General features: G+C 43.2%; 1 protein-coding gene across 1 annotated transcript in view; it reads left to right on the top strand.

Annotated features, from left to right (window-relative positions):
• Positions 1–4,681: 4,681 nt before the first annotated feature.
• Positions 4,682–17,517, top strand: part of nudcd3 (NudC domain containing 3) — a 36,427-nt gene continuing 23,591 nt past the window's right edge. Inside the window, exons 1-3 of the mRNA XM_041210191.1 lie at positions 4,682–5,067; positions 10,817–11,127; positions 17,137–17,260. Coding sequence (XP_041066125.1) covers positions 4,870–5,067; positions 10,817–11,127; positions 17,137–17,260 — 633 coding nt within the window. The 5' untranslated portion in view covers positions 4,682–4,869. The remainder of the gene's footprint in view (positions 5,068–10,816; positions 11,128–17,136; positions 17,261–17,517) is intronic.

The following is a 17,517-nucleotide window of genomic DNA, read 5'->3' as shown; positions in this document are numbered from 1 at the left end:
TCCGTGGAAATGCATGACCTTCAACTACTCCGAATCCACCCATCAATGTATTCCAATCATGCCTCCTGTTCACACATAACCCATATCTCAACCCTGTGAGTTCTCCACAGATTATCAGTGGTACCTGGTCCCAAGCTAAAAAGTCAGTGTGGGAGCAGGAGAAGGAGTAAAAAGCCCAGGGGATAGAATGGAGGCCCTGCAACCATTTGATAGCTAATTGGCCTTTTCTAGTAATACTGCATTGAGTGACCATGAGTTATGTTAACTGGGTGTGGCGATGTTGAACGAGGTGAGTGTGTGGGACAATCACAGATAATCACAGGAACAGGGTTGGCCATGCAGACTTTCCGGGGGCAGTGGGGTGGGGGAGAGAGTATTTGTTCCCAACCCTGCTCTGTACGTGCCCCCACAATCCGCAATTTGGCTTCCACGTCAGATTGGACATGTCACTGACCGGGAGGCATGCTGCGCTCACACTGCAGTTAACGCACAACGACCATAGGAGATTCCCTCTTACCTCTCTCCCCCCCCCCCCCCCTTGCTCTTCCCTCCTCTCCCCCTCTCTCAGGTATCGCTGATATTTCGGCAAGGTTCATATTCTGTACCTTTATAATGAGGTAACTGGAAAGTCAGCCTTCTGGCAGATCAGATGGCTGTTGGATTGAGAAAAATGAGCTGCACTGCACTCATCTCAGTTCTTTTACAACTCTCCCCATTTCAAGTAGCTGAGAAGTATTTGCATTTCACCATAGCTCATAATAAGTGCCATAATTTTCCAGCTCCGCATGCTGCAGTGACTTTGCCACTTTGCTCTATATTGTCTACCAAATTCCTTGCAACAAAATTTTCTTCTTTTTGCCTTCAGCCACTAATTTTCAGACCTTGTCTTCGGCCACTCATCCCTGGATCAGGACTATACCAGGGAACAACAATGTGGAGATTGGGAAAGCACAAATTTGGTTTCTGCAAACATTTACAATTGCGAATTGACACTCTATTCCTTGTACTGAAGTTCACAATATAATTTTATTGTGGTGTTTGTGATTGATTATTGTTTCTGAGTATTACTCTATGATTTAGAAAATTTTACTAAATTTTTCTCTTTGGATGTATCTTTATACCGCATGTCCTTCCCTTGTTCAGGCTGTGTTAAATATGACAGTTTACCTCGTCAGATTTGGGTTGGTTTGCAACCAAAACACTAACTGATTTGCCCTTCCCAATGATGCCTCCTGCTCTGCTTGAAATGCTTTTGTGGATTTCCAGCCCCTGCAGTATTTCCCTTTTAACACTGTCCAGAAGGTTCAGGAATTTGATGGTTAGGGTTTGAAAATGTTAAGCAGAATAGCATTATGTGAATCAAACTGCTGTGCCATCTTTTCCCATTTGAGGGCAACATGAGCACAGGGCACCTCAGCAGCTGATTGTGTAAGGTCCAAACCAATCATCCTTCTTGAAGATAAATTACATTGAAATTAGCAACAATGTGCAAATCTGGGTAATTCTGCAAATGAAGAAATAAATGTATCTGAGTAAATTAATTTGACAAATCTAGCTCATTTTTTGGGCATGTATCCACATCAGCTCTCCCTACTTAAAGCCATCATTTTAAAATTTCAACCTCCTTTTTAATTGGATCCATCTTTGTCCCACTGCCCTGCAGATGTATTGCAATTTAATGGTGTTCAGGATTAAACATTCATTTTTCCTTTACTATGCTTTTGGCTTATTTTGAGAGTGTCAGGGTAGAGTTGGTGTGAAGTTGGTCTACTTTCAATCATCAGTAAAGTGATGGAAGGGGTCACCAACAGTGTTATCGTGCAGTACTGGCTTAGCAATAACCTGCTTACTGACACCCAGTTTGGGTTCTGCCAGGGCCACACAGCTCCTGACCTCATTACAGCCTTGAATCGAACATGGATAAAAGAGTTGAACGCCAGAAGTGAGGTGACTGCCCTTGACATCAAGGCAATGGTTGACCGAGTGTGGCATTGAGGAGTCCTAGCAAAATTGGAGTCAATGGGAATCAGGGAGAAAGCTCTGCGCTGGTTAGAGTCATACCTAACAAAAAGGAAGATGGTTGTGGTTGTTGCAGCTCAGTCATTTCAGCTCCAGCTCATCACTGCAGGAGTTCCTCAGGGTAGTGTCCTAGGCCCAACCATCTTCAGCTGTTCATCAATGACCTTCCTTCCTTCACAAGATCAGAAGTGGGGATGTTTGCTGATGATTGCACAATATTCAGCACTATTCATGACTCCTCAGATACTGAAGAAGTCCATGTCCAAATGCAGCAAGACCTGGACAATATCCAGTCTTGGACTGACAAGTGGCAAGTAACATTCATGCGACACCAGTGCCAGGCAATGATCATCTCCAACAAGAGAGAATCCAGCCTTCGCCCCTTGATCTCAAATGGCATTACCGTCACTGAAACCCTCACTGTCAACCTCCTGGGGATTACCATTGACCTGAAACTGAACTGGACTAGCCATATAAATACTGTGGCTACAAGAGCAGCTCACAGGCTAGGAATCGTGCGAAGAGTAACCCAACTCCTGACTCCCCAAAGCCTGTCCACTATCTACACGGTACAAATCAGGAGTGTGATGGAATACTCTCCACTTGCCTGGATGAATGCAGCTCCAACAACATTCAAGAAGCTTGACACCACCCAGGACAAAGCGGCCCACTTGATTGCCACCATATCCACAAACATTTACTCCCTCCCTGCAGTAGCAGCAGCGTGTATCATTTGCAAGATGCACTGCAGGAATTCACCGAGGCTCCTTTGACAGCACTTTTCAAACCCACGATCACTACCATCTAGAAGGACAAGGGCAACAGATAGATGGGAACACCACCATCTGGAAATTCCCCTTTAAGTCACTCACTATCCTGACTTGGAAATATATCGCCATTCCTTCACTGTCGCTGGGTCAAAATCCTGGAACTCCTTTTCTAACAGCACTATGGGTGTACCTACACCATGTGGACACAGTGATTCAAGAAGGCAGCCCACCACCACCTTCTCAAGGGGCAACTCGGGATGAGCAATAAATGCTGGGCCCAGCCAGCGAAGCCCACATCCTATGAATGAATAAAAATAAAAGTGCTTTTGGTTCACTCCGTCTCCAATTAAAAGTGAAAATGGTACCAGGTTCTGAAGAAAGCTTGGGAGAGGGCTGCTGACTACAAATTCCTTCATTAGCAGTTCCGTTTAATTTCCCAGCCTGAGTTTTAGGCGATGTACAATCGTCTGTGAATATTCTATGGCTTCTCTTATAGGACATATATGGCAACTCATTATTGATTTAAGATCAATATAGGTTATAGTATATACGGATATACGGCACAGAAACAAGCCGTTCAGCAAGCTCTCCCACCAAGTGTCTTCTGGTATTTACGCTCTACGTGAGCCTCAACAAAAACAGAATTACCTGGAAAAACTCAGCAGGTCTGGCAGCATCGGCGGAGAAGAAAAGAGTTGACGTTTCGAGTCCTCATGACCCTTCGACAGAACTTGAGTTCGAGTCCAGGAAAGAGCTGAAATATAAGCTGGTTTAAGGTGTGTGTGTGGGGGGCGGAGAGATAGAGAGACAGAGAGGTGGAGGGGGTTGGTGTGGTTGTAGCGACAAACAAGCAGTGATAGAAGCAGATCATCAAAAGATGTCAACAACAATAGTACAATAGAACACATAGGTGTTAAAGTTAAAGTTGGTGATATTATCTAAACGAATGTGCTAATTAAGAACGTGAGCCTCCCTGATCTAAATTCATAATCGTAGCTCTCTATTTCCCTTCTCCCTCAACGTGGTTGTCTGAGTAAACATCTCCAACTTCACCAGTTTTTCCCATGCCCTCGTCTGTTTCAACGCACCCACCACCATTCACCCCAGCCAGGCATCGAAGACCCCGAGGCAGGAGCTGAAGAAGAGCAGATGCTCTCTCACTCTCTCTATGATAAAAGCAAAAGGCTGCAGACGCTGGACATCTGAAACGAGAACAAAAAATAGCTGGAAAGGCTCAGCAGGTCTGACAGCATCTGCGGGGAGGACGGGGTCTGAGGAGGAGGAGGACGGGGTCTGGGGAGGAAGACGGGGTCTGGGAAGACAGTGTCTGGGGAGGAAGACGGGGTCTGGGAAGACAGGGTCTTGCTTTGTGTTAGGTATGACAGGGTCTTCCTCCCCGCAGATGCTGTCGAGCCTAAGACTCTGATGAAGATACTTTCTCTGGTCAGCCAGACAGCAACTTGCTGGTTTTGTCCTTGGGTCTCACAGCGCCGTCTCCGGGAACCTTGCTCTGCGCATAATTTCGAGGCTTTGCCGGCGCCGGTAAACCAGTATTTATATGCGCCTCATGTTGAATTCTCGGCTTGAAGCAGCGAGTAGGGATGCGGGACTCTCTCTCTCTGGGTCTGGGTCTCGCAGACTCCCCTAAACTTTTAATGATCGGGGACCTTTCATTTTTTTTGTTGTTGTTGAAAAGCGCGGGCGGCTTCTAATGACCAATGTGGCCGCCAGCGGAAAATGTGGAATGAGCGAAAGTTCAAGAAACGAACCCAAAGTCCGGGAGCTGCTCCCATCAGCCGCTTCTCTCCTTCCGCCCGCCCACTCGCCCGTCCGGGAACTTTCGTTTCGGGACCAAGCGATCGGGGGAATTTTTGTGGCGGTGGGACGGCGGAAGTAGGTCGGGGGAAGCCGCCGGAAAGCGGAGCGGGTTTTTAAAGGAGGGGAAGAATAACGATTGTTCGGACCTCCCCGGGATCCGAGGCTCAGGAGAGGCCGAGGCCGAGACTGAGACTGAGGCCTGGACGGCGGGAGGCTCACTGACCACCACCCGCCCCCCCCCCCCCCCCACCCCGGCTCGGAGATGGACGGCCCCCCCGAGATGACCGAGATGTACGACCAGGCGCTGCTGGGCATCCTGCAGCACGTCGGCAAGATCGAGAACTTTCTGGAGGTTTTCTTCGGGTTCCTGTACAGGAAGACCGACTTTTTCCGCCTGATGGTGCTGAGGGAGGACAGGCTGGGGTTCCCGCCCGGGGTGGCCGAGAAACTGGCCCTGAGGGTGAGTGCGGGGCTCGGGGTGAGCACCCAGACCGCGATATGATGACACACCACGGGCTTGGTGTCCGGTCGCCCCCCCTTGGCTCCGCGCCCTCACTCCCCCCCGGCACCGTGCCCTCACACACACACACCCCCCCCCCCCCGGCATCGTGCCCTCACCCCCCCCGGCACCGTGCCCTCACCCCCCCCGGCACCGTGCCCTCACCGCCCCCCCCCCCCCGGCACCGTGCCCTCACCCCCCCCCCCCCGGCACCGTGCCCTCACCCCCTCCGGCACCGCGCCCTCACCCCCACGGCTCTGTGCCCCCCCGGCTCCGCGCCCTCACCTCTCCCCCACCTGGTTCCGCGCACTCGCCTCGCGCACCCCCCTGCCCCCTGTTCTGCACCCTCACCTCTCCCCCACTTGGTTCTGCGCCCTCGCCTTGCCCCCCCCCTCCCGGATCTATGCCCTCGCCTTGCCCCCCCCTCCCAGATCTACGCCCTCGCCTTGCCCCCTGGTCCCTTGCCTACACCCCCCCCCCCCCCCCCCCCCACCCCCCGGTCTAATCTCTAAAATTGACAGCTCCAACCCTGCCTCAGCTCATCATCTGCTGTTATTCCTCATTCATTCATTTGTTGTCACTAGACTTGTCTATTCTAGTGTTGTAACCGGCCTCTTATATTGTATCCTCCTAAAACTTGAGCATCTGCAGATCTGTACTACCAATATATCTGAACTCTTTCATCAAATCCCATTCAGTCATCACCCCTCTGCTCACTGACCTGTGTTGACCCCCTGTCCATTTACGCCTTGATTTGAAAGCTCTCCTGTCTTCAGATCTCTATATGTGGCCTCATCTCCCCCTATCTCTGTAACATGTTCCAGTCCCACGACCCTCTGAGTTAGACCTACTCCAATTCTGGTTCTTGCACTGGTCCATTGGTAATTGCTTTTCCAAAGAACTGTTGGGATCTGGAGTACTGGAATTCCCACTCAAATATCTCTAACTATCTACTTTTTTTCCCTTCAATGCTCTGCTTAAAACCTCCCTGACCTTTCCTAATATCTCTTTATACAGCTCAGTGTCAAATCAGGTTGAAATTACTCCTGTGAAAAAGCTTGGGCATCATAAGCGCTATATAAATACAAGTTATTGTTACTGCCATGTCACTAATTGGCTGATGCCTGACTGGCAAGACCAGCGATCTCGGCCCAGACTGGAACACCTGGGACCTTGAGATTTGTGGTTGAGTTATTTATTAAATACTTTTTGCATAAACACATAGACAATCAAAGTAATTAATTACAATTTACTGTACAGGCTTCCCAAGTGAGGAGCACAGAAATGCACACAGCCGAGCATTGGAGTTGATGATTGACGGTATGTTCAAAAGCAGTAGAGATTACTTATGAAGCTGTCAAAGGCCCCGTTTTAAAGAAAGGCCAGAGAATAAGTGACTATGCTCAGGAAAACTACTGACCTAAAATAGCAAACGATGTAAATGGTCTATGGGCAGAACTAGCCATGCAAAACACTGGGGTCAAAGGTACACATCTCTTGGAGTATTTTGTGCAATCTACTTTTACATTTGCACCAGTGAGTGTTCAGTGAAGTTATTCAAACTGAGGGGCTTGGGCCTTGCACCCTTTTACTGAACTGTGACAGGGATATAATATTAATTATAATAATTAGATTTTATGTCTGGTCTCTTTTATTCGGTCAGTTTAAGAGGTGTATTTATTGGTAGGTTGATTTGTTGGTTGGTGCCTGAGATTGGAATGGTTGATGCACATGCAACTGCAAACAATTGGCAGCTGTGATAGTGAGGCGGGGTATTTGTGGCCCCCCAACTAATTTACCATGACTGAAGAGATGATTTCCTTGAGGGACGGGGATGGCAAGATTCCCTGAAGGATAGAATGGGTGAGATGCTTAAAATGGATAAGTGTGGCAAAATGGCTGTTACAATTATTTGATGCAACTTATTATTGGAAAGCCATATTTTGTGCTAAAAATGAAGATTCACTAGATTTGAATGAAAATTGTTATGGACTTGGTTTTCCAGACAGGTTCAGAAGAAACAGTGAACTTTATTTACAGGGCTTCAGCAGCAGTTGCATGCTTCCATCAAGACCCACAACTAGACAAAAGCTCCACCCCTAAAGTTCCCTGCGCTTAGAGCTGATTCGTTCACACTGTCACATGAATACTACACAGTACAATAAGTCTTAAAGCTACAGTTACTACATTCCTTAAAGCGTCAGTTGCTCCAAAAATGTTTTTGAAAAGCTGTCTATTATGACACAGCTGACGGTAAAGGCTGAGTTGTTCAAATCCCAGAGGGAAACTTGAAATAACTGTCATAACCAATTTTTTGCAATTTGTATGTTTCAAGATGCAGGCTTTGAGTTCAGTTATAATAAGACCACCAAGTCTCAAGAGGTTTTTATAAAAACTAAATTAAACAGACCCCTGACAAAACACACCCTGGACAGTTGCGTTCAAAATTAGTTTCTTTCAGCCCTGGGTCCTTGTAGACAGCAGCTTGAGGCTTACTGGCTGGAGGCTTTAGATCTTAGAATCCCTCTTTCTCTTCGCCAACAGCCTTCTATTCCTTCATACATATTTTCCTCTTTGAATGCAAATTTTCATTGTATCACTATATATTTTGAACTTTACCTCTTCTAATAATAAGACCCTTTCATAATACCAATTTTCTTAGTAAGCTTTGAAAAAATTAAAAATATTATTTGGCTCCTGCTGAGTAGGTATAATATTTCACCCATTCTTTTGAACGGTTTATTTTAAAATGCAAATTTCCCCCTTGAAACCTTTGATTCTAAACTTCCCATGTTTACATAATTACCATTTCAAACCTACTCCTCTTCTATACATGAAAGCCTCTAGACCAGCTGGTTTTAATCCAATTAAGATACACATGCGTACATAGACACAGACACCACTAAACTCTACTTTAAAATAATTTCCATTAACATTATAATATCTTCTTGACAGTGTCAGGTGAATTAATAGAATATGTCAGAGTTGGTTCCATTGACAAAGAAGATAACTGTCTCTACCTTCCAGAGTTTTGACACAGTCGAACTCCAGTAGACATGCCACCACACAGCGTTGGGCTCAAAGAAGGAGCAGCACAGAGATCTCAGCGGGATATAGGATTGGAAGAAGTTACAAAGATAGGAGGTATAAGGGGGTGGAAATATTAAAAACAAGAAGAATTTTAAAATTGAGGTGTTGCCAGACTGAAAGTTTATGAGATCACCATACTGGTGCAAAGTGGGATGTTTTTCTGGACTTACAGCTTTAACCCACATTCAGAAAGTGCTTGAGCCGCCAGGGGTGGACCTCTGATTTCCCTATCACTTAACGCCTACTGGTGAATCAGTAATATACTTATTTTAGTATATCATTTTGAAGGATTCATTTAATTGCAGTTTATTCAGATACAATGTTGCTATGAAAGTTGAAGCTTAAGTGAGGACTTTGTCAGGGAACAAGACTGGTAGTTGTAAAGTTGTTTTCTTCGATAATAGATGCTGAAATTATAACCGGCATATTTTAAAGAAATAGTGTTTATTCCTCAAATAATACTAAGCTTATTAGATGTAAAACCTGCCTTTTCAACTGTGGAGAAAACAATTCCCAATTAGACTTTTGTATTCTGTTACTATAAACAAATAACAAGCCTAGACTATTGAAAAAATTTGTACTTGGATTCCTTGGTCTTTTTGAATGCATGGACAGCTTTACGTTGCCTTTTGCAGAGGGAGACATTTTGATTTTGTTTAAGTTTTTGGGTGAAAGAATAACTAGAAATCCTGTATTTAAAGAAATATTGTAGCAATAAAGATACAAATGTGACCGCAAATATTTTCAGAGAGGACAAGTATTTCCCTTTGCTGAGCTGCCTTCCCACACCTCTGAGTCAAGATGTTTGTATTGATGGACTTGCCTTGTGTTATTTGCCCAGGTTACTCTGTCAAGCACAGCAATAAAATGAACCTTTCTGTGGTCTGACCTGCTTCTCACCATGGTCCCTGAAAGCTATAGAAGTGGACTTAATCTGCCATAGTTGATGGTTTTGGACTTGACATCAAGATGAGGAAGGTCACTTTTTATATTTAAAATCTTTGAAAATCGGAAGTTGTTTCTGTTGACTTTGAGACTTTGAAAGTTTAGAAACAAGCAGCAACCAGTGTGCTAAATATTCTGGGACTGTATTGTCAAAAAATAATCCTTTAAAAGAAAGTCTTGCAATAATATTGCTCCTTTCATGACCAATGGATGTATTAAAGCTTTATATTTATTATTCTGTGACCACATTATTTTAGATCCTGTAATCTTATGTTTTGCGATGGCACTTTGTGATTTCATTCAAACCCTTTACAAAACTCTGATTGCTGATGATTGTTCTTTCATTTTTAAGTCCCCTACACAATCACCAGTTCTTTGTAGATTTTAATATGAATATTAGCCACCAATTTAACTGTGTTGGAAACCATTATGTTGAATGCAATTCAAGTCAATCACATCTAACATTAGGATGCAGATGTTCCCACATGCACTTTTAAAGAAGAGCATGACCTTGGACTATGATGTCAATCGCACAAAAGTTCTTTCAGACACAGAAGTATATGGTAACTGTTGAGAGAGAAGCTTGCACGGTTTAATTTAATGCTTCAACATGATTTACTAAAATAAGTATATTACTGATTCACCGTGTACTTGGGTAGTGTTAAGCCATGGGGAAAATCAGAGGACAACTCTTGGGCTGCTCAAGCACCTTTTGGATGTGAACTGAAGCCATTAGCCCAGGAAAGCAACCTCTCTTGCACCAATATGGTGATTTCATAGACTTCCAGGCTGGCAGCACCTCAAATTTAAAATTCTCATCCTTGTTTTCAATACCTCCACGACCTTACCCCTCCTTTCTTCATAGCTTCTTCTTTCCCTATATCCCCCTGAGATCTCTGCATTGCTCCATTTCTGGCCTTTGGCACATTCCTGATTTTAATCGCTCCACCTGGTGGCGGTGACCCTCTTTGAACCTTAGCTTTTTAAACCAAACCTTTGGTCATCTGTTCCATTATCTCTGTAATTAAAAAAAATTCCTAGAATACTCATGTCAGTTCTGATAAAAGGTCATCCACCTGAAATGTTCACTCTATTTCTCTCTCTACAGATGTTGTCAGAGCTGCTGAGTATTTCCAGCATCCATCATACATTGCATTTCAAATATCTCCACATCAAATTTAGTTTGATTGTACTTCCAGCATCTGGAGATATTTCCCAATGGTGCTATGTAAATGAAAGTCATTGCTGACTTCTGAACAGTTCAGTACTGTACAATGACACCCATAGGGTTCTGAATTTAGAGTCCCCAAACTCATTTTGCGTTGTACTTGAGTAATTGCTGAGGCTTTTATTGCCTCAATCTTGGGAGTGGCTTCTGCAAGGGAAAGGGCCGGACTCTTGTTAACTATTTCAGCTAGTCCCACCACAACCGAGATTTGTTATTTGACTTGTTAGTTGGGCACACACTGCTTTAGGAATATAGAAACAGGTGTAGGTCATTCAGCTCCTCCAGCCTGCTTTGCCATTCAATGAGATCATGGTTGATCTGTACCTCAGTTCTATTCTCTCACCTTAGCACTGTGTCCCTTGATACCTTCAGTGAATTACAATCTTGAAAGCAAATGGGCCAAGTGCAGCCTATGTTTTTATAACTTTGTTTCATTTTGATTTAAAGGCTTTCAAGAAGTTTGAACGATATTCCATTGAAGATAATGAGAAACGGGTGAAAGAGCTGGAGAAGAAACTGAAGAACAGGAAAATGGAAGAAGAGAAGGCATGTGTCCCACTCCCTGGCCAGGAGGTGGAGATTGAGTCAGCAGCAGAGGAGCAACCTGAAGCAGAGGCGGCTGGACAGAACACAGTGAGCACAGAGAGAGATGACCAAGAGACGGTGGCAGATTTGCAGCAGCCCGCAGCTAATGATAAACAGCTAGAGGGCACCGTTGCTGCACCAGTTGTGAAACAGGAGCATTTTGAGCCTTCCAAGTATGTTTGTTCTTTAATAAATTGGGGAATAAGAATCAACATCCACCTGTGTAATAGTTCTGAGGATATAGAAAATAACAGTCTTTTTCAGGAGACCCGAGATTGGTTGGTGCTTCTGCTTCTCCCTGTTTATACTCGGGTTCCACCTCACTGCAGCAAGCAAATGTGGCAGATTCTCTGCTGCATTGCAGATATTACTTGTCACGGGGTTTGACTCACTGTGTGACTGCTCCCTTCTTTAGTGTTTATATTTGACTGAATCCGTGTCCCTGATATGACAGCTTGAGGGACTCTGAAAGGAATAGGAGAAAAGATTTTTAAAATAGAGTCAACTGGATCCGTTTTGGAACTAATAACGAGGAATGGCAATATCAATTAAGTGGTACAATTTCAAAGGATGAGCACAGAATCATGGAATCACATCATGATTCCAGCACAGAAGGAGGTTATACAAATATACAAAACAGGAGCAGAAGGAGGCCATTCGGCCCCTCGAGCCTGCTCAGCCATTCAATAAGATCATGGCTGATCTGTTTGTTTCAAATTCCACATTCCTATCTACTCCTGATAACCATTAGATTCTTGTTAGGCAAGAGAATCATCTTTCTCTGCCTTAAAAGTATTCAGTGACCCAACCTTCACTGCCTCCTGAGGCAGGGAGTTCCTAAATCGCATGACCCTCTGAGAGAAAAAAAATTCTCCTTATCTCCGTCCCAAAAGGGCGACCCTTAATTTTAAACCAGTGCCCCCTAATTCTGTACTCACCCACAACAGGGAACATCCTTTTTACGTCCAACTTGTCAAGACCATTCAGGATCTTATATATTTCAATCAAGTCACTCCTCACTCTTCGAAACTCTAGTGCAAACAAGCTTCGCCTGCCCAGCCTATCCTTATAAGACAACCTGCTCATTCCAGGTATCAATCTAGTAAACCTCCTCTGAATTACCTCCAACATATTTACATCCTTTCTTAAATAAGGAGACCAAAACTGCACACAGTATTCAAGATGTGGTTTCACCAATACCCTGTATAACTGAAGCAGAACATCCTTACTTTTATGTTGAATTCCCCTTGTAATAAAGGATAGCATTCCATTAGCCTTCTTAATTACTTGGTGTACCTGCATACTAACTTCTTATGACTCATGTACGAGAACAACTAGATCTCTCTGCACCTCAGATTTCTGCAATCATTCTCCATTTAAGTGATAGTGCTTTTTTATTCTTCCTGCCAGAGTGAGACACTTCACATTTTCCCACATTATACTCCATCTGCCAGATCTTTGCCCACTCACTTAACCTATCTATATCTATCGGTAACTTCCTTATGTCCTTTTCACAACATGCTTTTCTGCCTATCTTTGTGTCATCTGCAAATGTAACTACCATGCCTTTGCTCCCTTGATCTAAGTCATTGATATAAAATGTAAAAAGTTGAGGCTGCAGCACAGATCCCTGAGGGATTCCACTCATCACATCCTACCAATCAGAAAAATGCACATTTTTGCATACTGTGTTTTCTGCCAGCCAGCCAATCTTCTGTCCATGCTAACATCTTACTCCCTACATCATGAACTTTTATTTTCGCAATAACCTTTGATGTGCCACCTTATCAGATGCCTTCTGGAAATCCAAGGATAGTATGTTCACAGGCTCCCCTTTATCCAAAGCGCATGTTACGCCTTCAAAGAACTCCAATAAATTGCTGAAACATGATTTCCCTTCTGTAAAACTTTGCCAGTTACCTTAAGTTTCTCTAAGTGCCCAGCTATAACCTCCTTAATGATTGATTCTTACACCTTCCCCACAACAGACGTCAAGCTAACTGGCCTATAGTTTAATTCTTTCTGCCTCCTTCCCTTCTTGAATAGAGGGATTACATTTGCTATTTTCCAGTCTGATGGTATCTTTCCAGAAAAGTTTAGAAAATTAACACCAACAGATCTACTACCCTGTTAGCCACTTCTTTTAAGACCCTAGAATTAAGTCCATCAGGACCTGGAGACTTATCAGCCCACAGCTCTGTTATTTTGCTCAACTCTGCTTCCCTGATGATTTGTAATTTCATCAAGTTCCCCTCTCCCTTCCACCTCCCGATTCACAGTAATCAGTGGAATGTTTATGGTATCTTCTATAATGAAGACAGGAGCAAAATATTTGTTTGTTTCATCTGCCATTTCATTATAATCTACTATTAACTCCCCATTATCACGCTGTAGAGGACCAACACTCACTTTACTTATTCTTATCCTTTTTAAGTACCTATAGAAACTCTTGCTATCCATTTTTACATTTCTAGCTAACTTCCTCTCATACTCTAATTTCTTCCTCTTGATGAATCTTTTAGTCATTCTCTGACCTGCCACTCAATTTTACACAGTTCTTTGCCTTTTCCTTAGATTTGATGCTTTACTTCTTCAGTTAATCTCGGATGGTGGGCCCTCCTTTTAGAATTTTTCTTCGTACTCAGAATATACTTATTAAGCCTATTTGGCCTGTCATGTCTCTGCTGGCTCTCTGCAAGAGCAACTCACCTTGACCCACTTGCCCACCTTTTCCTTGTAACCCTGCAGATTTTTTTCTTTTCAGATAAATTATCCAATTTTCTTTAAAGCCCTCAATTGAATCTGCCTCCACCACTTACTCAGACAGTGCACTCTAGATCTTAATTGTTCACGTGTGTAAAAAGAAAGTCCTTCCTAATATTGCTGTTGTTTCTTTTGCCAACCACCCTCTAATTCTGGATCCTTCTGCAGATGGGAATAATTCCTCCCTATCTACTCTGTCCAGACCCCTCGTGATTTTGAACACCTTTATCAAATCTCTTAACATTCATTTCTCCAAAGAGAGCAGTCCCAGCTTTTCCAACATGTCCACTTAACTGAAGTTTTTCATCCCTGATAGGGTTCTCATGAATTTTTCCTGCACCCTCTCTATTGCCTTCACATTCTTCCTAAACTGTGGTGCCCAGAACTTGAATAATGCTCCAGTTGAAACTGAACCAATGTTTTATACAGTTTTATCAGAATGTCCTTGTTTTTGTACTGAAGGTCCCCCTATTTATAATGCCCAGGATTATCCTGTATGCTTTCCTAACTGCTATCTCAACCTGCGCTACTTCAGTGATTTGTGCATATGTACCTTTGGGTCCCTCTGCCCCTTTAGAATTGTGCTCTTGAATTTACAGTGCCACTCCTTGTTCTTCCTACCAGAATGAATCATTTCACACATGAACAGAGAGATCTGGAGATTGACACACACAAATCTTTGAACATGGCTAAATAAACTAATAAGGCTGTTTTTAAAAAAGTATGAAATCCTGTGCTTTATAACTGAGGGAATGAGTGCAAAAGCATACCATACCTTTTTAAATCAATGGTTAGTCCTCAGCTGGAGTATTATGACCAATTGTGGGAAAAACACTTGAGGAAGCTTGTCAAGCTCTTAGAGAGGATGGGAAGGATATTTATTGGAATGGCACCAGGAATGAGAGATGAGGGAAGTAGTATTTTTCTCTCTAATTGGAGAAGCTTAACGGGAGATTTAGTAGAGTTGTTGAAAATTGTGGAGGGTTCTGATACAGTTCAGGACAAAGAGAGTGGTATATGCTTAAAAGTGTAGGGCAAGGCTAGAATACATAATGAGTACTTTGTATGGTGTTTACTAAGGAGGAAGAATCTGATGAAGTGTTGGTAGACGTGGAGATATCAAGGTAAATGGATAGGTAAAAATTGAGAGGGAGGAGGTGCTGGAAAGTCTGACTATGTCAGTGGCTATATGGCCTGGTCTGGATAGCTTGTATCCCAGGTTGCTCATGGAAATGCAGGTGGACATATTCGAAGGGGTTACCAAAGGTTCCCTGTCTTCCCTAGATCTGGGGAGGCGTCAGAGGATTGGGAAGAGGCAAATGTGGTACCCTAATTCAGAAAGACAGTTCTCACAACTATAGGCTAGTTAGTTTAAGATTTCAGGAAAAATAATCAGGGAAGAGATCAACTTGCACCTGGAGAGGTTTGAGTTAATTTAAGATAACCAACACAGATTTGTAAAAGGCAGATCGTGCTTGACTAATTGAATTTTTTGATAAAGTAACAGAAAAGGTTAATGGGAGGAATACAGTGGATGTTGTCTATATGAATTTTAAGAAAGTGTTTAACTATGCACCACATAAAAGTCTGGTTAACAAAATAGGCACTCACGGAATAGGGAGGGTCAGTGTGGGCCTGGATAAAAATTTGGTTTAGGGACAGAAAACAGCGAGTTGGCATAAATAGTTCAGCTGGAGGATGGTAGACAGTGGTGTTCCCCAAGGAGCAATCCTAGGACCACTGCTGCCTTTGCTATGTATTAATGACTTGAGTATTGGGATACAGAGTAAAATTTCAAAATTTGCTGATGATACCAAACTTGGAGGAGTTTCAAGCATGATGATGATACAAATCAACTACAACAGTACATAGATAGACAAGCAGAATGGGCAGACAAGCAGCAGATAGAATTTAATACAGATAAGTGTGAATTGATGCATTTTGGCAGAACGGATAGCGTGGGGCAATATGGTAAATCCAGGTTTAACATTGCCCTGTTTAATATTGTTTCTTTTTAAGTTTATGTGGCCTGTAATCTCTCTGACCATCATGAGATTCATTTTAACGTTGTTTCCTGTGTGACCCGATTGGTGCCATTTTGGAGCGCCTCTCCTGTGCTCTAACTTTCCAATTTGCGGCCTCTCCCTGTGCCTGATCGTTCGACTTGTGGCCTCTCCTGTGAGCAACCCACCCTTTTACCGAACCTCCCACTCCCTGGCTCACCTTCTCACCATTTCCGTCTCCCAAACCTACGTTCCTGTTCAAGTTCCAGATCTAACTGGAGCTCCGCGATTATTAAAGCATGGGACCCGATGGTGCAGAAGTGTCCAGCTAGGACGATTAGAACCCAAGTCTTTTTTTGCATGACTTGAAGCTGCTCTTCCTGCCTCGCCATTCGTCTCCAGAGTGAGGGTTCAGGAGAGGGAAGTGAGAGCATATAAATAGATGTGGGAGGAAATGGCAGGTATTAGAGAATTATTATTTAAAGGATAAACAAAAAGAATTCAGATTTCTTTACATTTACAAAATGAAACCCCAACAAAATTGAGCATTTCTGCATGGCTTAAATAATTGTGCACTGAGTGACTTAGCATTTTGGATATCTGACTATTGGCTAGAAAGCCAAGAACTAAAAAGTACGCGATTGGAACAGAAAAATAATTAAGTTAATATAAATGTTTTATTGTACCACACTTTGCTAAATGTACATAATAACAGGTATAATTCATAAAATTTAGGGGAAAGTTTTCTGAATGTTCATGAAACTTCTGGCCAGGAGGATATGAATGCAGAATGAAGAAGATTTTTGAGAAAGATTCTGTGCTTTGTTTATTTATGGTACAACACAGACCCAGTCCCATTCATGTAAATAAATGTACAACTTCCCACAATGATTAAGCTTGTGGAACAGTTGAAATATCCATTGCCCTCCTCTCCGGCTACTCAAACTGGGCACATTGCCGGTGCACACGCTATGTTGAACCTCTTGATTGATATTAAGGTCCCTTGATTGGGACAAAAGTAATCTACTTGACTTTTTTTCAAAACACTACTGGGGAATTGCAATGAGTTAGCACACTGTTCTCAAATCTCTTGGTTTTGAATCCTACCCAGCTGATGAGTTGAAACTGCCCTTTGCTGGATGGCAGGATGATCTGTGAATGGAGTTTTGGCACAGCTAATATAACATTATTTCCAATTTGGCCCAATCTTGGAAATCGTGCTTTGAGCAAATGGAACTGTCATACTGGTTCATTGGGGTTCTTGATACAGATGGCGCTAGCTATGCTCTATAAAGAATGCTTCTTGACACTGGGCACTTGGCCATGAGCAAGTCACAGCCAGCACTGTTATCACCTTTTTACAGTTTTAGGAACAACATGTTGCCTGTGATTACTTGTTTGTTGGTTTATTTGCAGGAAAAGTGAGGAAAATTCTGACAGCTACAATGGGGCTGTGAGGGACAACTACACTTGGTCCCAGGATTACACTGACCTGGAAGTGAAGGTGCCAGTGTCCAAGGCGATTGTGAAAGGAAAACAGGTATTAGCTAATCTCATGCATTCTACACCAGATTCCAACTTATTCTATTGATGTTATTCATCCTATTGATGTTATAGGTATAACTGGTTCAGAATTCTTGGCTGAGAGAAATAAATTCAACCTTGCCAAACGTCCTGATGACTAAATAGGCCAAGGCTTTGTCCAGTGCACCACAAAGCCATCCATCTGAAGGTCCCAGATTTGATTCCTGATCTGCACTGATCTTGGCTGTGACAACAGTTTGGGTGCTGAAAACG

The sequence above is a fragment of the Carcharodon carcharias genome, chromosome 17 (genome assembly GCF_017639515.1).
Source record: "Carcharodon carcharias isolate sCarCar2 chromosome 17, sCarCar2.pri, whole genome shotgun sequence".
Classification (NCBI taxonomy): domain Eukaryota; kingdom Metazoa; phylum Chordata; class Chondrichthyes; order Lamniformes; family Lamnidae; genus Carcharodon; species Carcharodon carcharias.
This window is presented reverse-complemented; position numbering and strand designations above follow the sequence as displayed.